The sequence below is a fragment of the Papio anubis genome, chromosome 9, assembly GCF_008728515.1.
Source record: "Papio anubis isolate 15944 chromosome 9, Panubis1.0, whole genome shotgun sequence".
Classification (NCBI taxonomy): domain Eukaryota; kingdom Metazoa; phylum Chordata; class Mammalia; order Primates; family Cercopithecidae; genus Papio; species Papio anubis.
This window is the reverse complement of record NC_044984.1, coordinates 26,319,561-26,344,221: the sequence shown is the minus strand read 5'-3', so window position 1 is coordinate 26,344,221 and position 24,661 is coordinate 26,319,561. Positions and strand designations below refer to the sequence as shown.

The window sequence follows — 24,661 nt, the reverse complement described above, 5'->3', positions numbered from 1 at the left end:
TGGATTTAAAAAAAAAAAAAACAGAACCCCTAAAACTGAGTAGGACTTTCACCTGTATTGCTTTACCTAAAAAGTCCAAATTGGACATCATCAATGAAAAATCATTGTCATGATTTTTGCAAACTCCAACTTATGGACCTTCTCCAGAAGGTCTTGGCTCTAACTCAGATGATTAACAAATGGATGCCCACTATGTTTTGTTTTTGTTTTTGTTTTTTGAGACAAGGTCTTTCTCTGTCACCCAGGCTGGAGTACAGTAGCCCCATTATAGTTCACTGTGGCCTTGAACTCCTGGGCTCAAGCGATCCTCCCGCCTCAGCCTCCCAAAGTGCTGGGATTACAGGTGTGAGCCACTGCACCCAGTCCCATTTATGTTTTAAGTTAAAATAAAATGTCTACATTATACATACGTTTCTTTTTTAGTGATTTCCTGCTTTAATAAGCCTTTTCAGTTCATGTAACAATGTGTAATCCCAACCACATCCCATAAGGGGATTTCTGCTGTACTTTCATGGTGAACATGACGAAGGGATATGCACAGTCATCTCTTGTAAGGACAATGTGGTGACATGGAAAGTTTGAAGAAAGGGAAAAAGTTTGAAATTGCTGTTCATAGGGAATGGGCCAGATAACTGGCTTCATAAATATATGTAGCTCTACCGTCATGCCCTATGTGTCTATATCTAGCCCATTACCAGGAGGGGCACGATCTTACCACCTTACTCTTAGCTAGCTCACCAGCAACATACTTCGAGGTCAGTGGATGGAGCTTTCCTTTACTTGATACGTCTGGGTCAAGGGGATGGAGTGGATGGAGCATTCCTTTACTTGACCCATGTCATTACTTATAATTCATACAGAGTCAACCTTAGCTAGGCACCTGGAAGCTCATTCTTTCCCTGACCTCCCTCACTCTCTCCTTTCTTTTCTTCTTTTCGTTTCTTCTTCTTTTCTTTTCTACCCCTCTTCTCTTCTGCTAGACCCATCCTGTGAATGCCCATGCACTATGGTCAGGGCTGGAGGAAGGATTGTTTCTGGCTGCATTCTGGCAGGACAAATGTGGGTCTTTCTGGTTGGTCACTCCTTACGGTTTTCCACAGGGTTCCCACCCATCCCCTACAGTTTCCATTCTTCAAAGTGCAGTATTAATAAGGCAAAACCAAACCAAAACAAAACAGACAAAGTAAACTTTGTGTTGCTAATACTGATGAGCTCCCCACCCTAGGTGAGTGCCGCAGACTGAATGTGTTTCCTGATTCATATGTTGAAATCCTAACCCCACTGTGATGGTATTAGGAGGTGGGACATTCGGGAGGTGATTAGGTCATGATGGTGGAGTCCTTGTGAATGGGATTAGTGCCCTCATTAAAGGGGTCTCAGAGAGCAACCTTTCTCCTTTTCCATCATGTAAGGACACAGCAAGAAGACAGTTGTCTATGAACCAGGAATTGGAATCCTCATCAGATACTGAATCTGAGAGTATCTTGATTTTGGATGTCTCAGCCTCCAGACTGTGTGAAATAAATGTTTGTTGTTTAAGCAATCTATGGTATTTTTGTTATAGCAGCCCAAATGGAATAAGACAGTAGGAATGGAAAAGATCGAAGTGGGTAAAGAAAAACAAGAACCTCATGGGGCGGTGGAAGAGAGAAAAAGAGAGAGAGAGAGAACGGAGGGGTAACAAAGCAAAATAGGAATCAGATGAGTGGTGGCATTAACGAAGACAAAGAACAAACAAGAGAATGTTTTTTCCTGTCCCTTTTAACAGAAAGAAAGGAAAACTCTACCTCTTTAGAGTTTAGAGTAGTGGTTCTCCATTATGGGGGTGGGGAGTTTGCACCCCACCCTTCCAGAGGACATTCGGCCCTGTCTGCAGACATTTTTGGTTGTCACAATTGGGGGTTGCTGCTGCCATCTAGCGGATAGAGGTCAGGGATGCAGCCAACAGTGCACCGGACAGGCTCCCATGGCAAAGAATTATACAGCTCCAAATGTCAGTAGTGCCAAGGTAGAGAAACCCTGCTCTAGAAAATGTGTCACTGTCATCTGAAAACTGTGAAGCATCCTCCAAAATGGGAACATTACCCAGGAGTTTAAAACGTGCCTGCCTAGGGAACCCCGGCTTCTCAGCACAGTTTATCCTGCCATGAAAAAGAATGTGAAGGTCTCCAAGAGGACAGGGAGATTTCAGGAGCCCCTTGGAAGGTGGTGGTTGTGAGTGGAACCTTCCATGGCCTGGTAGCAGGTGCCGCCTCTGTGTAGCAGACAGCCTCCTACAGACACTCCCTCAGTCACTGCAGCTGCCCATCGTGCCATGTCTAGAGCAAACAAGCTCTCGTATTTGACTTAGAGGACCACCCTCCCTTAAAATGTCCTCTTGCTATTTATATAAGTTTGGATTATTTCCATAGCTGGGGAATGGCTACATTATTTTCTCCTTAAGCTGCCACAGATATTATTATTCAACTTTGCAGTATTTTTTTCTTTTTCTTTTTTTTTATTATAAACTAATTGTCTAAATCCAGTGATAAAAAAGAATGGAACTTTTTTAGTTGGTTTGTTTTCCTGAAAATGCTAGCATATCTTCTTTTTGTGTTCTAAAAATACATAGACAACTTCTGTACTCAATTTTGCTACAATAGGAGGGTCATTGTTCGGCTGCTCATTAGATGTTATATTTGGAAAGCTGTCTCTGTATTTTGCTCTTCAAATGTGAGGAAATTCTAATATTACCAAGATCACAAAGAATAAGCCTCAACAAGTCTAGATAAAATGGACCAAGCTAATACCAGACACGAAGCAAGCAATAGTTCACAGTAGCGTGCCTCAGAATCACCTAGAGGGCCTGTTAAAGGTTTCTGGGCCCTATACTCAGATTCAGTGGGCTCAGGTGGGGCCCAAGAATTTGCATTCCCGACAAGCTCCCAGGTGACACTAACGTTATCAGTCCCAGGACTGATATTGGGAACCACTGTAGATTCCGACATTTATTTTTGATGGATTCTGTTTTGGTGCTAGGTTATGTTTCAGAAATCAGCTCTTTACTTTTCAGAACCACATAGTATGTTACTCTCTAATGGTTGTTCTTGTGACCACACATCTGAGATTGGAGAACATTAAGCTTTAAGATGTTTTGCACAGGGAGGTGGGAGTTGCAGTGAGCTGAGATGGCACCACCGCACTCCAGCCTGGGTGACAGAGCCAGACCATGTCTCCAAAAGATGTTTTGCAATCTTGCATGTTCATGGCCACTGTTGGTATGATTTTTAGTAACTTTATTTTCTGTGGCCTCTTAAGAAATATTTTAATAACAAATGCTCATCAAAACTGTATCTATGTAAATATATAATCTTGAGTTAAAGGAAGAACGGCCTCTAGGCAGTAGGCCTAAGCAGCCATGATTTCTCATCTGTGCAAAACACCAGCTAGATATCCAATTAATAATGACTTCCTTCCTTTTGTGGCTTAGTTTTTCAATATTTGTAATCATTATAGTTTAAAACAATCACTTAAAGTTGGGTAGAGTTTTAGAATTTCCTTTCTCCTGACACTTTTGAAATGTTCATTCCTGGTTGAGAATATATGTGTATATATGTGTGTGTGTGTGTGTATGTGTGTATGTGTGTGTGTGTATGTGTGTATATATGTGTGTATGCGTGTGTGTGTATATGTGTGTATATGTATGTGTGTGTGTGTGGTGTGTATGTGTGTGATGTGTTTGTGTGTGTGTGTGTGTGTGTATACATCTGCATCTGCTCATGGTGTGGAGCATCCCTTTCATCTCTAGAGCAGATGCCCACTTATTTGACTTAGAGGTAGCCCCCTCCCTTAAAATGTCCTCTATCTATATAAGTTTGGATTGTTTCCATAGCTGAGGAATGGCTACATTATTTTCTCCTTAAGCTGCCACAGATAATATTAGTCAACTTTGCAGCTATACTCTTATGCTGTCAACGTTTCCTTCTTGTATTGTTAGCGACCAATCCTCTAAATCTAGTGATAAAAGAGAATGGATCTTTTTTACTTGCTTTGTATTCCTGAAAATGCTAGCATACACACACACACGTATATATGTGTGTACATGTATGTTTATATTTTTTCTTGTTTTTTAAACTTTAAAAATTATACATTTTCCTGGAGACCAAATTTCACAAGATAGTTAAGATGCAGAATAAAGTTGACTAACATTTTCCAGAGAACTGACACCAATGTTATAAATGGCCATCCTATGGTAAATACTGGAGAACTGTTTCAATAATACTGTTTCATACAAATCTAATTTCACAGTATTTTAATAGCAACAATATAGAAAATGAGGATTAATCAGTGAAATAATTTCTGTCTGGGAGGATTTCTCAGTGAGTTTCATATGCTTGTAATCATTGTGAATCTGCAGCTATGACTGTTTTCCAACGTGGCATGTTTGGAGAATTCGGCTTTAATGAATATGCTTTTGGAAGTGTTTTTGAAGACATAATGACAAACAGATTTCATGTAACCTGTCACCTCAGTTGATCGTGAATGGTTGCCTGGAGCTCTGTGTTGAGAAGGGTTCTGAAGCGCATTTGGGTTCAGCAAGCAAAAGCGTGATATTTCTTTAGCCGCATCTGCTGGGGATGTGGAGAGGATATGGTACAAATGCTGTGTGCTTGCTATCCCTCTTTTAGATATGAACAGGGATAGTTCTTTTTTTCTGTCTCCCATTTCTTCTTCTTATATAGTTGTATAAATTAGCCTCTCATGTTTACAGTGCTGAACTGAGTAATGATTTACAAATACAATTTTCATACTACATATTTCAAGAAATTTCCTAAGGTTTTCAAAATGTATTTCATGGCATTTGTTAAAAGTTTTTAATGTATTTTTTCCCAAATAAGTAGGATATGTGCTTCAGCAACTGAGATGGAAATAGACACCAAAAGCACAAGCAACAAAAGCAAAAATAGACAAGTAGGACTGCATCAAACTTAAAAGCTTCTGCACATCAAAGGAAACAATCAGTGGAGTGAAAAAAAAACCTATGGAATGTGAGAAAAATTTGCAAATCAGGTATCTGATAGGGTGTTAACATCCAGAATACATACATACATATATATATATATATATATATATATATTTTTTTTTTTTTTGAGATGGAGTCTTGCTCTGTCACCCAGGCTGGAGTGCAGTGGTGTGATCTCGGCTCACTGCAAGCTCCACCTCCCGGGTTCACACCATTCTCCTGCCTCAGCCTCCCAAGTAGCTGGGACTACAGGCGCCCGCCACCACACCCGGCTAATGTTTTGTATTTTCAGTTGAGGCAGGGTTTCACCATGTTAGCCAGGATGGTCTCGATCTCCTGACCTCATGATCCACCCACCTTGGCCTCCCACAGTGCTGGGATTACAGGCGTCAGCCACTGCACCCAGACCCAGAATATAGTTTTAAAAACTCCTACAACTCAACAAAAAGAAGCCAAATAACTTGATTTAAAAATGAGCAGAGGACAGAAGATATACAAATGGCCAACAAACATCCGAAAAGACACCCAACATCACTAATCATTAGAGAAATGCAAATTAAAACCACAATGAGATATCACTGCACACCCATTAGGAGGGCCACTATCCAATAAACAGAATAATAGGAGTATAACAAGAGTTATAACAAGAGTTGGCAAGGATGTGGAGAAACTGGAACCCTTATGCACTGGTGACTGCAATGTAAAATGGTGCAACCACTATGGAAAACAGTTTGGAGATTTCTTACCTCAAAAAAAAAAAAAAAAGAAAAAGAAAACGGAATTATCATATGATCCAGCAATCCCACTTTCAATCCAAAGAATTGAAAGTAGGATCTTGAAGAGATATTTGCACACCCATGCTCCTGCCAGCATTATTCATAATAGCTAAGAGGTAGAAGTAACCTAAATGTACTTCAATGGATGGATGGATTTTTTAAAAACATGATCTACAATGGAATATTATGCAGCCTCAAAAAAGAAGGAAATTCTGTCACATGGTACAACGTGGATGAACACTGAGGCTATGATGCTAAGAGAAATCCAGTCACAAAAAGACAAATACTTCATGTAAGTATCTGTATTTAAAGTATTCAATCTTATAGAAACAAAGCAGAATGGTGGTTGCCAGTGGCTGAGGAGAAGAGGAACTGGTATAGAGTTTCAGTTTTGCAAGATAAAAACATTCTAGAGATCTGTTGCAAAACAACATGACTATAGTTAACCACTAAGTGTGTGATTCAGTAGTGTTAAGGTAGTAAATTTAGGCCAGGTGCAGTAGCTCATGCCTGTAATCCCAGCACTTTGGGAGGCTGGATCACTTGAGGTCAGGAGTTCGAGACCAGCCTGGCCAACAATGGCGAAAACCCATCTCTATTAAAAATTTAAAAAATTAGCCAGGCATGGTGGTACACACCTGTAATCCCAGCTACTAGGGAGGCTGAGGCAGGAGAATGGCTTGAACCCAGGAGGCAAAGTTTGCAGTAAGCTGAGATCGCACCACTGCACTTCAGTCAGGGGCAACAGAGCTGTCTTTAAAAAAAAAAAAAAAAAGATAGTAAATTTTATGTGTTTTTTTCCACAATTAAATATCTTTTGTAAAAGAAATTGCTTGAGTTCAGGGGGTTGGGGTCCCTGAGAGCACACAATAAGTCAAAGGTTTATCAAAATCACGGTTGAGAGCATGCATCGAGCTGCTTGGGTCTGGATTCTAACTCCACTGCTTATGAGCAGTGGGGTAAGTTACTTAACTCTTAAGCCCCAGTTTGCTTGTGTGTAAAATGGGGGATAATACCAGCATTTATCTTCAGGATTGTTAGGAGGCTTACATTAATACATGTAATAGGCTTAGGAACTGTGCCAGCCCTGGTAAGAATTTAATAAAGGTTCGATTTTATTCTTATTCCCTCAAAATTTCAACAACGCAAGAGAATTCAGATTGTAGCATCGGCAGATGGTTCCAAGAATAAACATGTTGGAATTAGATTTCTATATATAACAAAAGTTTAAAGGAATGCTAACACAGCCAAACTGTTTCTGAAAGTTTGGTTCTAACACAGCGGAACCTCCTGGGTTCAAGCAATTCTCCTGCCTCATTGACGGAAGTGTTTGATGGGTGGTCTGATAAATTAAAAACTTTAAAAGGAAACGTTGAAGTCAGAAAAAGCCACTATTCCCTCTGCTATCTTATGAATATTTTATAAACAAATATATAAAACTATATTTTATAGTTTGAACACTTTTCAGAAAATAAGAGAAGAAAAAGTGATACACTATCACATAATGGAAAGATCAGTATCAAACTCTACTGTGTTTATTAACTTAAACAGTTTGGTACTGCTGAAAGAACAGACAATCACATTAATTCAACTCCTTGCCCACCACCACCATTACTTCCTTTCAAAACGAGTACCAGAATATTCAAGAACTTAATCAATGGTAATGGCAACATTTCAAATCAGTGGGAAAAGAAAGGACTAGTCACTGGAGAGTTGTGGAGAAAGGGCATAATATTTTGGAAAGAAAAATAGACTCCTGTATCTTATTATAGGCCAAAATAAACTTCAGCTAGATCAAAGACTTTAGTATAAACTACGAAACCACAGGACACCTAGAAGGAAACTGAGGTGTGTGTTTATTTGATCTTGGGGTGGAGAAGTTTTCTCTCCTAAGCATAAAAACAAAGAAATTAAGCAAGAAAAATCAACATATTTAACCACATAAAATTAACTCTGGAAAGAATGCTGAATGCAAACTGTTTATGGCAACTGGGCAATTTTGATCTGGCAATTGCACTCCAAGAAATTCATTCTAAACAACAGAAGAGAGGTGTACAGCATGTGTGTGTGTAGAAGGATATTAGCTGTCATGTTACCCATAACAGTAGAACTTTCCAACATCCTAAATGCTCCATAATAAAGAAATATTTAAATGAATTGTTGACTTCCAATTCTATACTCATTCTGGGCCACTCATGAAGTGACAATAAAAGCATACTTAGAAACATAACTATAAGTACAATAATCAGCTAAAAAATGGTATAAGTGGTTGCTCTGGAGAACAAGAATTAGGGCTAAGGTGGGGACTTTTTTTTTTTTGTAATTTTATGACTTTAAATGTTATCTGACTTTTAACCAATATATGTGTTACTTTGTACAATTTCATTATTCTTTTTTGTATTAAACAATAGGATTCTAACTTTTAAAAAATCATTAGAACATAAAGGCCTTGAAAAAAGAGAAAGAATAGCCAAGTGTTGACTATGGTTTTTCACTAGGTGGTAAAATTTTTTATTAGGTGATTTTTATTTTCTTTTTAGCACCTTTATATAATCCTGAATTTTCCAAAAATGAATGTAAAGTTCTTTTACAATCAGAAAAAACAATTAAAAATGCAATCTGCTACTAATATGTTACTACAAAGAAACAGAATGTGTCTTTTTACTCTTGTTTATTATTTTACATATAATCTATGTGTCCATTTTCTCCCCCAATAATAGATATTTCAGACACTATAACTGTGTTTTACTTGAACTTTGCTAAATCAAATGGAACATTTATGGGCTCCCAAATAATTTAATCATCAGCTAATTATGTGATACTGGTCTACATATCCCTTCTGGTAGATGAGAAGCCTTTTGGGTGATTGCTCAGTCAACAAAGTATTAAATACAATTTTCAAGGGCTCCGTTAAGTTTTAAGTTTATGTAATGTAGGCATCTCATTTTAGTGTAGTTATGTAAAAAAAAAAAAAAAAAAAAAAGTAAATTTATTTGATGTATTTACCCCCAAGGTAAAATGTAACAGATTTCCTCCTGGACAGGAGTAAATGTGAGAAGCATTGCCTTAAAGTCAGCCAAGAGCTAGGAGTGTCTAAGAAACTGTAATTCCAAGACCAGAGGCACGCAGCTGGACAAGAATTTAAGACAACTCTTTATTGACTCCCTCAACACACAATGCCTTAAGCAATGGACAGCGTCCTCCACAGTGACTAGTGGCTGAGTATTAAAAAAAAAAAAAAAAAAAAAAGGTGGCCAAGATTAAGATTAAAAAGGTGTGACACAGCTTTCTCTGCCTTGCCTCCCCTCCTCAACAAAAAACAACCAAAACAGCCAAACAAAAAGATTGAGGCTCACGTACTGAAAGTGCCCTTGCAAAAAGTATAACAGTGAGAAAAATCTGACATAGGAAAATTATGACAGTGATGGAAATCTGACCTAACCAGCTCCATCTTACTTCTAACTTCCAAGGTATCCTTGTTCATTCCTGGGTGTAGGCTGAATTAACTTTGGGAGGGGTTTAGTTTATAGTTTAACTTTGAAACAAAGATGCTAACAGCCCCTCCCTGAAACAAACTCACTCATTGCCTGGGGACCAGACTGCCTTTGTAAAACTAACAAATTATTTACAAGATTAGAAATTATGGCTTGGGAGTATTCCCAACCTCCCCAATTGCTCCTGTGGATAACATCACTATTGTAAAACCTAACATTGGTGTTCAGAGATGTTTCTGATGAACCAACTGGTGTCACCCACAAGGGTAATCCGGTTCAACTAGTTCTGCGACCCCACCCAGGAACAGAAGACAGCAAGAAAAACCAGCTTCAACCCCATATGATTTCATCCCCAACCCGACCAATCAGCTTTCCCCATTCCCTAGCCTTCTGCCTGCAGAAATATCTTTAACAAACTCTCACCTCCAAAGTTTGGGGATGGCTGATTTGAGTAACAATAAAACTCCAGTCTCCCATTTACCTGGCTCTGCATGCATTAAACTCTTTTTTTTATTATTATTATACTTTAAGTTCTAGGGTACATGCGCACAATGTGCAGGTTTGTTACATGTGTATACATATGCCATGTAGGTGTGCTGCACCCATTAACTTGTCATTTACATTAGGTATATCTCCTAATGCTATCCCTCCCCGCTATCCCTCCCCACTCCCCCAACCCCATGACAGGCCCTGGTGTGTGATGTTCCCCTTCCTGTGTCCAAATGTTCTCATTATTCAATTTCCACCTATGAGTGAGAATGTGCAGTGTTTGTTTTTGTCCTTGTGAAAATCAATGTGCAAAAATCACAAGCATTCCTATACACCAATAACAGAGAGCCAAATCATGAGTGAACTCCCATTCACAATTGCTTCAAAGAGAATAAAATACCTAGGAATACAACTTACAAGGGATGTGAATGACCTCTTCAAGGAGAACTACAAACCACTGCTCAATGAAATAAAAGAGGACACAAACAAATGGAAGAACATTCTATGCTCATGGATAGGAAGAATCAATATTGTGAAAATGGCCACACTGCCCAAGGTAATTTATAGATTCAATGCCATCCCCATCAAGCTACCAATGACTTTCTTCATAGAACTGGAAAAAAACACCTTTAAAGTTCATATGGAACCAAAAAAGAGCCCGCATCTCCAAGACAATCCTAAGCCAAAAGAACAAAGCTGGATGCATCACGCTACCTGACTTCAAACTATACTATAAGGCTACAGTAACAAAAACAGCATGGTACTGGTACCAAAACAGAGATAGAGACCAACGGAACCAAACAGAGGCCTCAGAAATAATACCACACATCTACAACCATCTGATCTTTGACAAACCTGACAAAAACAAGAAATGGGGAAAGGATTCCCTATTTAATAAATGGTGCTGGGAAAACTGGCTAGCCATATGTAGAAAGCTGAAACCAGATCCCTTCCCTACACCTTATATGAAAATTAATTCAAGATGGATTAAAGAATTAAATGTTAGACCAAAAACCATAAAAACCCTAGAAGAAAATCCAGGCAATACCATTCAAGACATAGGCATGGGCAAGGACTTCATGTCTAAAACACCAAAAGCAATGGTAACAAAAGCCAAAATTGACAAATGGGATCTAATTAAACTAAAGGGCTTCTGCACAGCAAAAGAAACTACCATCAGAGTGAACAGGCAACCTATAGAATGGGAGAACATTTTTGCAATCTACTCATCTGACAAAGGGCTAATATCCAGAATCTACAAAGAACTCAAACAAATTTACAAGAAAAAAACAAACAACCCCATCACAAAGTGGGCAAAGGATATGAACAGACACTTCTCAAAAGAAGATATGTATGCAGCCCACAGACACATGAAAAAATGCTCATCATCACTGTCCATCAGAGAAATGCAAATCAAAACCACAATGAGATACCATCTCACACCAGTTAGAATGGCAATCATTAACAAGTCAGGAAACAACAGGTGCTGGAGAGGATGTGGAGAAATAGGAACACTTTTACACTGTTGGTGGTACTCTAAAGTAGTTCAACCACTGTGGAAGACAGTGTGGCGATTCCTCAAGGATCTAGAACTAGAAATACCATTTGACCCAGCCATCCCATTACTATTAATGGGTATAATCCCATTTAATTATGGATTATACCCATTAACAGTAATGGGTATAATCCCATTAATACCCAAAGGATTATAAATCATGCTGCTGTAAAGACACATGCACACGTATGTTTATTGCGCACTATTCACAATAATAAAGACTTGGAACCAACCCAAATGTCCATCAATGATAGACTGGATTAAGAAAATGTGGCACATATATGCCATAGAATACTATGCAGCCATAAAAAAGGATGAGTTCATGTCCTTTGTAGGGACCTGGATGAAGCTGGAAACCATTATTCTCAGTATTAAACTCTTTATTGCATGTAGAGGACTACGTGCTCGCAAAGGAGACGTTCCGGATAAGTCCTGCTCTTGCAAACGAAGCAGGGTGTTCCTTCCCTGTAAACAGGGAGGACAAAGGAGCCAGCTGCAAACAGCAGACCCTGGGGGCTTGTTTATGTGTAAACATCTTGAAAATCCAGAAAGTCAGGGAAAGGTCAGAAAAACAACAATGTGTCTTGTGACTTGGCAACATTCCACAAAGGACTGTATAAAATAAAGCAGAGCATGCCATTCGAGGCGGCCGCCATATTTGTCTTGTCTTGTGTTGTCTTGTGTGTTCATTCCTTTGTTTAGGAAACACGTGGACCCCAACAATTGCAATTTCCCCATCTTGATAAATTGGTTCTATCTGGGCAGCAGGCAAGAAGAGCCCGTTGTGTGGTTGCAATACCTACACCAATTCTAGGGAGTCAACCAGCATGAATTACAAGAGGTTCTATTGTCCCTTCTGCAGATAACCCCTTCCTCCCTCTGGCCCCAGGCAGTCTGGCTTTTGGCTATTTCTGATGTCTTTTCCCCTTCAAGGATGCCTTTAAAGTTCATTTTAATGTATTTAATCAGAATTAAAATGTTATAAAGGGAAGGCAAAATAAGCAGTATGTTCTGTCCACCCTGAGGCCCTCTGTTCCTACTCCACTTTCCTCAGAAGAGCCCTGGAATAAGAGGTCTGTGGACACATCCATTTGTTGTTTGTGAATGGCATGATCAGCGGTTCTCAAAGTGTGGTCCCCAGGCCAAGATACCTCAGGATCACCTGGCAACCTATTGGAAATGCAAAATCTCAAGCTCCAAGTCAGACCAACTGAATTGGAAATTATGGGCGTAAGGGGATCCATAATCTGTGTTTTAACAAGTCCTCCAGGTAATTCTGATGCAACTAAATGTGAGAACCATTGGTCTGGATAAATAGGAAAAAACTGCAAAAGTGTAACATATTTTGACGACTTTACAAGCAAAGTTAAAGCCTGACCTTCCCATACTCTATTAGCACTCCGCACATCCCTTTAAAGTAGCAGCTATCGTATTCTATAGTTACTGCTTTCCACTGTCTTTGTACTAAACTGTGGTCTCTTAAGAGCAGGGACTGTGGCGTTTTCAATTGTCTCTAAGAGCATAGCACAGGATAAATAAGTGCTTAAATGGAAACAAATGGTGTCATTTATTAAGAACAATTTGAACTTTCTTTTAAAATGCCTTATAGATGTCCCCCTTAGCAAACAAAATTGTTTATCTCTTTGTGCTGTAGACATACGTCTTCCCAAACACCCTACCTCAGTTGGGTTCTCTAGGTACTTAACGCTTTCCCATCGGTTATGAATTTCTACTGTTATTTGGGTTAAACTTTTGCAAGGCTTAAACTGCTGTTATACCACTTATATATTTGTTTGCTATACAGTCTCAGGAATTTTTTACTAACTCAATGAAGCATCTCTATAACACTAATTTCCAACATTTATTATCATACTGTAGAGCTTATATATATAAAATATATATTACATATATACTATATATATCATGATCATTATTAAAATTACTGTCAACGTGATAAGCACTTTATGTAAGCTAATTTAATCCTCACTAAAGCTCTGCAAGGGTATTTACAAATGAAGTCTACTTTACAAATGAAGAAACTGGGGCTCAAAAGCTTCAGTGTGCTGCTCATCTCAGATCTGTCTCCCATCCTCCATACTCACATATCCAACTATCTACTAGACATCACCTGGATGAACACAACTTGTGTAGAACTGATGCATCTTCTACCCCAAAGTTGTCTCTCCTCGTGTAACTCTTACCTCTTGAACAGCACTGCAATCCAGACCCCTGGGGCCAGAAACTTGAGTCATTATTCACAGCTTTTGCTTCAACATTTCCCATATGCAATTGGTCCTCAAGTTCTTGCCATTCTACTTCTGTAATACTAATCTCAAATCTGTATCCTCTTCACCTTCACAGCCTCTTGTGCTGGCAGCAGGAGACCTGGGGAAGAGGAGAGTCCAATGTGTTGGAAGATTCCCATGGGAGATCCCCATGTTATTTATGGGATTCCAACAGGGCTGCCTTGCCAACCTTCAACCCAAGATTGGGCATGTATCACAGCCTGGCCAATCTGTATATTCCAGCCTGTTGACCTGGAAAGAACCTACTGCTTATTTTGCCTTCCCTTCCTAACATTTTAATTCTGATTAAATAAATTAAAATAAACTTTAAAGGCATCCTTGAAGGGGAAAAGATGTCAGATGGCAACAACCAGACAGCCTGGGGCCAGAGGGAGGACCGGGTTATCTGCAGAAGAGACAATAGAACCTTGTAATTCATGATGGTTGACTCCCTAGAATTAGTGTAGGTACTGTAACTGCCCAATGGAAGGTCCAGGTAGACCAAGTTGATCCAGAGGCCCAGTCAATGCACATTTGTGTGTGAATTACTAGGAAACAGAGAGGCTCTCTTTCCATTGAAATTGTTAGGTATAAGAACAATACATGCTTGGAACTTCTGAGTGTCATTATGGGGAGAGGGTCTACTGAAACATAAAACCAGCTCAGAGGAAAGGAAAGCTGAGAGATGAAATGAGGAAGAGGCAGAAAGGGAGGAGGAGAGAGTAAGAGGGTCAGATAAGGCTGATGATGTTGGAGTCTGATGTAAGCACAAGAAAATCTTTACTGGTTAAACCACTGAGATTTTGGAGTTGTTATAGCAGTCAATATGCCCTGGGGAACACACCCAGAAACATACATAGTAACAGAGTTCAATGTACCCCTCTGCCCAGTGGTTTGAGGGCACTGGATGGTTTCCTTAATTTATGTTTCCACATTAGAAAGTAGTTAAGGGCATACTTTTTGGAGGAAGTTTATTAAATTAAAAAAAAAACTACAAATGAGTAATTATAAAAATATAATTTCACTCTTTTCATTATTTACCACAAAAATTTAAAAATACCAATATACAGACAAGCGCAAGTGAACTGGAAAAGAGCTAAAAATTTTATAAAAGACAAATCTAAACTCAAGAATATATGAGCAGTGACGTACACCACATCCTCTCAAGTGAGTTCAGAAAGCATATTCCATGCTGGACAGGTTTCTTTCCAGGTCAGTTTTTATTGGCACCACACCTGGAAAGCTCCCTAAGCCAAAGTTCTTATGTGTCAGGATCTTCCTAGACCTCCCTTTGAAAGCATTTCTCATAAAACAACTCTCACCAGACAGGCTGACTTATTGTAGGCGCAAAAATCATAAATGCCTCTCATAGGCCCCATGGAGCTTGGAAAAAAAAGATCTGCTAATGAAAACAAAGCATTATAAAAACGGAAAAGTGGCACCTAGTGGCCACTTAGCAGCTTTTCTTTATGGCTTCTAGTGAATCGTAGATGTCGGCCTCTCTGCCCATAGCATTGTGCTCGGCAAGTACGAGTCTCCAATTCCAGAGCCCAGCAATGACCTGCCCGAGGGGGAGATACCTCTCGGCAGCATGATCTGAACCCGGACACTACTAAACATGGTCTGGTAACTAAATATTGGCTATTTCTTGTAGCTGTGCCCCAGATTTTATGGAGATTCCTTAATGACTATGATGACAAAGACCTCCTTTTCTGTCGTGACACTGTAAATAAACACTTCCCTTTAAATTCCATTTATTTACCAAAAGTCTCTATTCTGTACTTTCCTGTTTGTCTTTCTGTTTCACAACAGATTTCTAAATTTGGTGATGACCATGTAACTCATTTCACTTGATTCCAAGTATCATCCTGTAATAAAATATCTGATATTTTAAAGTTTATTATTTTCAAAAGTTTAAATTTGGTAACATGGATAGAGACTTGTTATTTGATCTTACAGATTCAAGGATCAATAAATAATTGTTCTTCAAACATGGTACTTAAGGAAAAATATTCTTATGGTATAAACTTTGGTCTACTTCAATAGTAACCACTTAATATAATGTTCTAGAGCAGCGCTGTCCAATAGAAATATAATCTGAGCCACATGTATAATTTTATTTTCTTCTAGCCACATTAAAAAAGTAAAAAGATACAAGTAGAATTTTAATGTTTTATTTAATTCAGTATATCCAAAATATCATTTGAACATGTAATTAATATAAAATTATTAATGTGATATTTTACATTCTTTTGGTAATACTAGTCTTCAAAATCTGGTATGTATCTTACATTGACAGCACACCTCACTTTGTGCTAGCCACACTGCAAGTACTCAGCAGCCACATGTGGCTAGTGGCTACCGCACTGGACAGCACAGTTCTAGGTTCCACCCTAACGCCCAAGTCCTATGGATTAGAATCCCAGGATCAGAGTTGGAAGTAAACATAGAGATCAAACCTCCTTTTAAAAATGAGGCAGCTGAGGCACAGAGAGTTTAAATGGCTTGCATGAGGTCACACAGCTAAATTCAGCCTCAACAAGGTCTTCTGATTCTAGGCACTCTTCCCACTCCACTACATTATTGTACTGGTAATTCTAAGGGTTAAAAAAAAGTCTACAGTACTGTTTTTATACTTTTATGCAATTTGTGGATATGTTCTTTCTCACCAAAGTTCAAACAATTGATTTGTAGGAGAAAAAAGTAACATAGTGTATGCCATAAAAATATGTCATGTCCAACAGCAAAAATCAAATTTAGTTGAAGACAACTAAAACATTTTGAAGGAAACACAAACCTTAGGAGAGCGACGGTATCATACGATGCATGGATTAGATTCTGAGTCCAGGACAAAAGGATCTACAGAAAATATTAGAGTGAACTAATAAAGGATCAAACCATGCACAGAGTATTCAACTGGCTATCTGCCCACTGGTCTATGGAATCGAACAGCCCCTCCTCTTGCAAAGAGAAAAAACTGCCACTGTCTGAGGCAGCACTGGTCTGCCTCTAGAAACTCTGCCTCTCAAATCCTGGCATTAGGAGGGCAGGTCTGCCCCCATCTGCTTTTGAGGCCATCCAGCCATGATGGCCTACCCTGCCACTCCTGGCTCAGGCAGACTCTTTGGAAGCCAAGTCCAACCCGCAATGGTTCAGTCCCCTAAAAAGTGATATTGGTAGGCAGGCCTCCCTGCCCAATTTAGAGAACACAGGGGATCTTTCACACTTCCTTAGACTTAACTATAATGCTTAGGCTGCTGCACACCAATTCTCCCCATCTCATAGGATTTCTTTGGCTTATCCTAAACCTGATGTCTCTCAGGTCCTCGAGTGTCAGACCAGGAATAATGCCGACCCTCCAACATTGCTGGGACACTGTATCAGTTCAAGAGGTCAGGGTGCCAATACATCCTTGTCCACGCAGCCCCTGCACATTTCACACTTGAACATTTGTTTTTGGTTATTGTCTGTTGGTATGTTTGTCATTAACATGTCTGACAGAAGTTCTAATCTATCACCTACAGCTAAAGAAATAGCATGCAGGGTCAAAAGGCTTTGTTTTGGCGAGGGGCTCTGAGGGAAATTTGCTGGAAAGATGTAGCACCATATAGAACAGGAAACTGGATTTGAAGCCCACATTGAAGTGTGAGGGCTGCTGCATGAGTTCCCAGCCTATCTGACTTTCATTTATGAGGCACAAGAGAGAATATATGGGAGCATACTCGGTAAGCTATGAAGAGATACCGAAGCAGAAAGTGTCATAAAGTAGGATCCCCGAGAAGGTAGACATGCAGTATTTTAAATAATCTTAATTCTTATACTCAATTTGAGCCATCTCTAGATTAATTGCTGTTAAAAATGCTCTCCAAATTTTAAATTATAACTCGAAAATCGGTTTTAAAATTATTTCTCATTGCCTCATAATTTAAAAAATGTACTTGTCATTTGTTTCATTACCTTTGGTTACAGGCAATAATAACTGTAATTACCTAGTTACCTAGAAAGCTACAACTAGTTCCTAGGTCAGTTAGTTAATCATTTAACCAGTGAGACCAATGTTTTCTCAAATGTGTATAAAGAAACTTGTTTATATACATTACACATTTAAAACTATGAATTCAATGTGTGACTTTACACAAGACATTTAATCTGCCCAGGCCTACTTTTTTCCTCTAGGACAAATCTATCCCTAAGTATTTTTTCAATGTCAAAAACCTAATCTAGCTATAATAGAGATCTTCAGTGATTATATTAAGAGTAAATCTTATTTATTTATTTTTTTTGAGATGAAGTCTCACTCTGTTGTCCAGACTGGAGTGCAGTGGTGCGATCTTGGCTCACTGCAACCTCTGCCTCCCAGGTTCAAGCAATCCTCTCACTTCAGCCTCCCAAGTAGCTGGGATTATGCCTGGGTAATTTTTTTTTTTTTGTATTTTTAGTAGAGATAGGGTTTCACCATATTGGCCAGGCTGGTCTTGAACTCCTGACCTCAAGTGATCTGCCTGCCTCGGCCTCCCAAAGTACTTTGAGTACAGGCGTGAGCCACCATGTCTGGCCTAGTAAGAGTAAATCTTACATGCAAAGGTTAATCCCCAAGATCTAGGGCCCAAGATCCTTCCTTTTCTGTAAGGAAAACTGAAACTCTTTTGACTTTCTGCATTTTAAGTAATAAATCATCTCACTTAAAATTCATTTTAAAGTGCTCAACTGAGCATACATATCCCAGCTCTGTGCTTGCCTAAGTCTCCAAAGATCAAATACAGTATTCAATGTGATTATGACTATAAATTGCACTGTCCCTTTAAATGTTCAAGTACTCACTGTTTTCTTAAAGTGTGTAAGCCCTATCCTCAATTAAGGAAATTCGCAAGGAATGGAAAATGTTCCAAATTATACAAACCTACTATTATAAATGAATCTTAGACACAAAGGAAAATATCAATATATTACATTACCCCAACTAAAAAAAACTGCATCAAAAATAAAACAAAGCCAAAACAATAGGTATGTAGTATTCTTGGTTAGAAATATTTTAGCAAAAATATGGCAACTAGTGGATTACAAGCCATTTCACTGAATAAAGGAGTCTATAATAAACTTGGTTCTCTTGGGAGGAAAACATATTTCCCCACATCCCTGTGACAATAAGATGCAAATCTATAAAAACTGGTAGAACATTAATAAAAGATACAAACAATATCAATACAGTACTGAAGAATAGTTGAGACAGTTTTTCGTAAATAAAATGCTTTAAAATGTTTCTCATTATTGGAGTTAAAAATCAAAGGCTAGAGGGTCCACTGGATGTCACTGAAGTCCCCAGGGTCTCCCAGGCCCCCCTCTGCTTCTAAGTAATTCATAAATGCAGCCATGGCTGTGTCATCATTGTCACACAGGGTATCGAAATCCAACTGTGCACCATCACCTATGAATTAAAATACAGGCCTGTGTAAGTAAAGGTGATCAAGAAAGTCACATGTTTCACACATTTAGAGGTTAAAGAATGATTGTGATTTAAAAAATGGCAAAGCAAGGCTAGAAAACCATAAAATGTGTTTTTGAAGGCAAAGTATGTATCTTAAGCTGCAGACGGCTGATATACTTTTAAATGGGTTACCTAGTTTTACAACAATCTGCCAGATAAATTGCACCTAATTCATCTGTTACAGAGAAGTAAGCTAGTCTATGAGTTTTCTAATAGGAAATTACATTGCTAAAGGGTACAGACTCTCAGAGAGCTGGAAGGAAGCTAGGAGATTTAGTGTGTGTGTGTGTGTGTGTGTGTGTGTGTGTGTAAATCCTGGAAGGAGAAAATGTAATCTGTTTGTGAAAGAACACTATCTGTTTCATACTGAAATGAGAAGCCTAAGACAAAAGCATTTTCTAAAACTTTGGAATTTTCTTACAAAAGGGAGGTAAATCAGATTTTTATCAAAAAAGGAAATAAGTAGGAACCATGGAGATGATAACTAATTTAGAGATAAGAGGTTCTAGAAATTAGGGTTAAAATGCAGATAAAGACTAACTGAAGGTTTGCATATATGTGTCAAAGAACAATGGAACTTCAGATAATAAATATATGACTCTCTGTGTGTTTAAAGTGGATATCCAAATTCCTTCAAGACCTTTGATTCTCATTAGTGTATGCTTTAGCAGAGCAATGTCAGTCATGGAGGATATGAAACTATATACAATAGTTTGAATTGTCCACTAAAATTCATGCGTTGGAAACTTAATCCCCAACACAATGGTGTTGATAAGTGAGGCCTGATACAAGGGGATTAGGTCATGAGGCCTTTGCGCTCATGAATGGACTGTCATCATCGTGGGAGTTGGTTAGTTATCTCAAGAGTGGGTTTGTTATAAAAGTGAGTTTTCCCACATCTTGCTTTCTTGCTCTTACGCTCTCTTGCCCTTCTAATTTCCACCATGGGAAGATGAGGCATGAAGGTCCTCATAAGATGCCTGCACTACACTCTTGGACTTCCCAGTCCCCAGAACTGTGAGCCAAATAATTTCTGTTTATTACAAATTACTCCATCTGTGGTATTCTGTTACAGCAGCATAAAACAGACTAAAATACCACATCACTCAATTTACTTATCTGGACTTTGCATAAACATTGTTAAAATGAATGATTACATCTTAAACTTTTTTGACTTCTATCCTTTATGAATTCTTGGTAATTCTTGAGAATGGACCTTTTTTTTTTTTTTGAGATGGAGTCTCACTCTGTCGCTCAGGCTGGAGTGCAGTGGCACGATCTTGGCTCACTGCAAGCTCCGCCTCCCAGGTTCACGCCATTCTCCCGCCTCAGCCTTCCAAGCAGCGGGGACCACAGGTGCCCGCCACCATGCCCGGCCAATTTTTTGCATTTTTAGTAGAGACAAGGTTTCACCGTGTTAGCCAGGATGGTCTCGATCTCCTGACCTCGTGATCTGCCTGCCTCGGCCTCCCAAAGTGCTGGGATTACAGGCATAAGCCACCATGCCTGGCCAACGGTAGCATCCATTTTAAGATTGAGTACAATTATTATTATTTAGAATTTTGAATGAAAAAATATTTATTTATTTATTTACTTATTTTTTTTGAGACAAACTCACTCTGTCATCCAGGCTAGTAGCTAGGACTATAGACATGAGCCATCATGCCTAGCTAATTAAAACAATTTTTTTTTCAGTAGAGATGGTTTGTTGCTATGTGTGCCAGGCTGGTTTGAACTTTTGGCCTCAAGCTAATCCTCCGGCCTTGGGCTCCCAAAGTGCTGGGATTACAGGTGTAAGCCAATGTGCTCAACTGAAAAAAACCTTAGTTTTAAAAACTGTCTGCTTCTCTTGAAATTTCCTGTGCCTGAAAACACAGTGATTAAGAAGGGGGTTTTGATAATGAAAATGGTCAGCAGTTCCCAAAGAAAACTTACTGAGGAGTGGCTCATGGCTGTGGACAGCAACAGTACTCTGGTTTTGCCTGGTAGCCTCTAGCTCTCCCATTTCAGAAGGACTTGGTGGAAACAACTCCTTATTCGACATCTGAAAAGACAGCCAGAGTAATAAACAGTGAGGTTCCTACTAGAATAAGGATAAATACTCTATTTATTTATTTATTTATTTATTTTTACTTTTTATTTTTTTTGAGATGGAGACTCGCTGTGTCACCCAGGCTGGAGTGCAGTGGCATGATCACGGCTCATTGCAACGTCCACCTCCCGGGTTCAAGCGATTCTCCTGCCTCAGCCTCCTGACTAGCTGGGATTACAGGCATGTGTCACCACGCCTGGCTAATTTGGCTAATTTTTTGTATTTTTAGTAGAGACGGGGTTTCACCATGTTAGCCAGGATCTCCTGACCTCGTGATCCGCCCACCTTGGCCTCCCAAAGTGCTGGGATTACAGGTGTGAGCCACTGTGCCAGGCCAAGATAAATACTTTTTAGCAGTTATCAGACATGGGCCAGCCGCCAGTGCCACAACTACCACCATCAGTATGGAAGCTTGCTTTTCCCGAGTACCATATGCCAAGCTCTCCACCTGCATCGTCTCCTCTCACTTCTCAGATACTGTGAGGCAGCTATATTACACATCAATCTGAGGCCTACAGATGGCACCTTGCCCAAGGTGCTGAAGCCATGATTCTAACTCAAGTCTACCTGACTCCAAAGCCTGCGTTCTTAAGAGCCATAACTGAAGGTGCATACGTAAGGAATAGTTTTGGATGAACAAGAAAAAGTTCATGACCACAAATGCTTCAGGTCAAAGTTTATTTCTGTGTTTACAAAATGATGGCAAAACTATACCTCATAGAAAACTACTATGGGAAATACTGCTTTGGAGTGGGAAACACTAAACCAAATGCTGTTCCTGAAAAGTTCTTATGCTGTTATATAGTTACAGGCCAAACAATCTAATAATCCATGTAGCTCATAAAATAGGAAATCATTTGCCTATATTGTCTTATTAAGTTGACATACTTTATCTATAGAATGCCTACATAATGTACACTACTTAGACATTTTTACTACCACATAAATCTGTTTCTCGCATACTACCTCGCACAAAACGGATACCCAATAAACATGTGCTAACTGTATGAGTAAATGAATAAATAATAAAGCAGAAGACATGATATTTGTGTAAAAAGACATGACATTGACATTTTCGTTTTTGCTTTTAGACAGTTGCAGTCTGCCAGTCAGGCTAGTGCAGTGGTGTGATCATAGCTCACTTCAGCCTCAAACTTCCAGACTCAAGTGATCCTCCTGCCTCAGCCTCCTGCAGTAGCTGGGATTACAGGTATGGGCCACCATTACTGGCTAGTATTTTTAAAAATCTTTTTTAGAAAGGAGGTCTCACTATATTGCCCAGGCTGGTCTTGAACTCCTGGCCTCAAGTGATCTTCCTGCCTCAGCCTCCTGAGTAGCTGGAATTATAGGCACAGCCACCATGCCTGGCTCTGATATTTGTATTTTTAAGTTTCTGTTTGTCCCTGGTCAGATAAAATTTCTCTTTTCTCCTGTAGTCTGACACTGCTTGATTTACATATCTGCTTTAGAGCTTTTTGTTGTCTGTGCTAAATTAGAATTATATTGTATTTTAGTCTTCCAGATAGCACTAGGTTTAGTAATTTTTGTATATACAATAATGCATTTCAAATAGCTAGTATTTGTTCAACTGAATTAAGTAGTATGTGGTATTTATCTCGTGGCTTATATTATTTAAACTTTTTTTTTTCAAACCTCAAGGAGTAGCTTTAATCTACTAAATTGGAACCTATTACAACAACAATAATAAGAGCTACCATTTATTGAGCACTTACTGTGTGTTAGGCACTGTTGTAACAGTTTTTGTTTATGTATTTAAGCTCTTAATTCTCACAATCCTCTAGGAGATCAATGATATTCTTATTCCTACTTTACGAATGAGAAAATTGAGGTACAGAGAGTTTAAGTAAAAGCCCAAGGTTACGTCCCAGTAAGTGTCATAACTGGGACTCAGATACTATGTTCACAGCAACTTCACTCTTTACTATGCAACAAAGCCACTTAAAAATCACTGAGTGACCAAAATGTTTTTTTTTTTTTTTTTTTTTGACAGAATGACTTCTTTTCTTAAAAGAAATAATCAACAAGGGGCAAATTTTATTGTTCATTTATTTCATGAATATTATCATTTACAAGTATACTTACATTCCTGCAGTTCACAGTGTTAGTATCTTTCATTAAATCTGTTGGACTCGAATCATCAAGGTATGAAGAAGACTGTAACCTTTAAAAAGTGATACATAAAACATTTTTAATTTTTACATATTTTAGAAGGAAATGTTCTCCTCTAAATACATAATAATCTACTGATAAAAATACAGTGAGGAACTTGAAACTGAGTATCATAGCAGGTTTCACAATCAGACTGACTTTCTAGGTGCCAGGCTTATTTCTGACTATGGAATGCTGAAAAACACTCCATAGTAAATAGAAAAATAAAGCTCTGAAGTAAAATCTTTTGAGTAAATCATATCATCTGTCAATATAACCTGTGTTAAAATAACAGAATAACACAGCACAGTTTAAAACAGGTGCTCATGTCAAAAATCAGCTCCTCCTCAAGATACTAAATGGCAGAACTGAGAGTAAGGAAAGATTTACTAACATTCTGGAACCCTTTTAAAGTGGAAAATGTGCCATATTTTTACTACAATAGGTCATCCTCAGGTAAAAATCAATGAAACACATACATAGAGAACAAAATGGCATAAACAGAACTTTATGTCTTTATGTGTTCCCAAGAAGGCAGTTGACGTTGAGGTGTACAATACGATGGTTTACTGTACATATACATGGTAAAACTGCTGCAGTTAAATAAATTTACATATTCATCACCTCCCACAGTTACCTGTGTGTATGTGTATGTTGACAGCACCTAAAACCTACTCTCCTAACAAATCTTCAGTATATAACATTATGAACTGTAGTTAGTTCTCATGCTGCACATTCGATCTGCAGACTTATTCATTCTACCTTAAGACCTTAAGACCTAAGACTATAAAACTATTAGGAGAAAATAGTGGAACAGCCTCATGACATTGGATTTGGCAATGATTTCTTGGTATGACATCAAAAGCACAGGCAACAAATGAAAATAAATAAATAAACTGGAGTATATAAAAATTAAAAACTTCTGTACATCAAAAAACCTGATCAACAGAGTAAAAAGGCAACCCAAAGACTGAGAGAAAATATTTGCCAATCACATATCTGCTAAGTGGTGAATATCCAGAATATGTGACCAACTCCCAACTCAACAACAGCAACAAAACAAACAACTTGATTAAATAGTGAGCAAAGAACTTGAATGCACACTTCTCCAAAGAAAATATACAAATGGCCAATAAACACGTGAAAAGGCGTCAATATCACTAATCAGTAGGAAAATGATAATGATTACCTCACTGCAGACTTGAACTCCTGGGCTCAAGTAATCCTCCCACCTCAGCCTCCCAAGTAGCTGGGACTATAGCTGTGCACCACTATGCCTCACTAATCTCTTTTTTTTTTTTTGAGATGGGGGTC

The 24,661-nt window shown here is 38.7% G+C and overlaps 1 protein-coding gene across 6 annotated transcripts in view; it reads right to left on the bottom strand.

The window, feature by feature from the left end:
* Nucleotides 1-18,534: 18,534 nt before the first annotated feature.
* The window catches only part of ARNTL2 (aryl hydrocarbon receptor nuclear translocator like 2), a 69,329-nt gene continuing 63,202 nt past the window's right edge, over nucleotides 18,535-24,661 (bottom strand). For 5 of the 6 annotated variants that reach the window (XM_031650365.1, XM_003906145.5, XM_003906141.5 and 2 more), the window contains 3 exons: nucleotides 23,282-23,360; nucleotides 21,022-21,130; nucleotides 18,610-19,026 (listed from right to left, as the gene is read on the bottom strand). In XM_031650365.1, the coding sequence (XP_031506225.1) occupies nucleotides 18,890-19,026; nucleotides 21,022-21,130; nucleotides 23,282-23,360 (325 nt within the window). In that variant the 3' untranslated portion in view covers nucleotides 18,610-18,889. Of the gene's footprint in view, nucleotides 19,027-21,021; nucleotides 21,131-23,281; nucleotides 23,361-24,661 lie in introns of all 6 variants that reach the window. The other variant, XM_009180428.4, reaches the window with a different exon arrangement.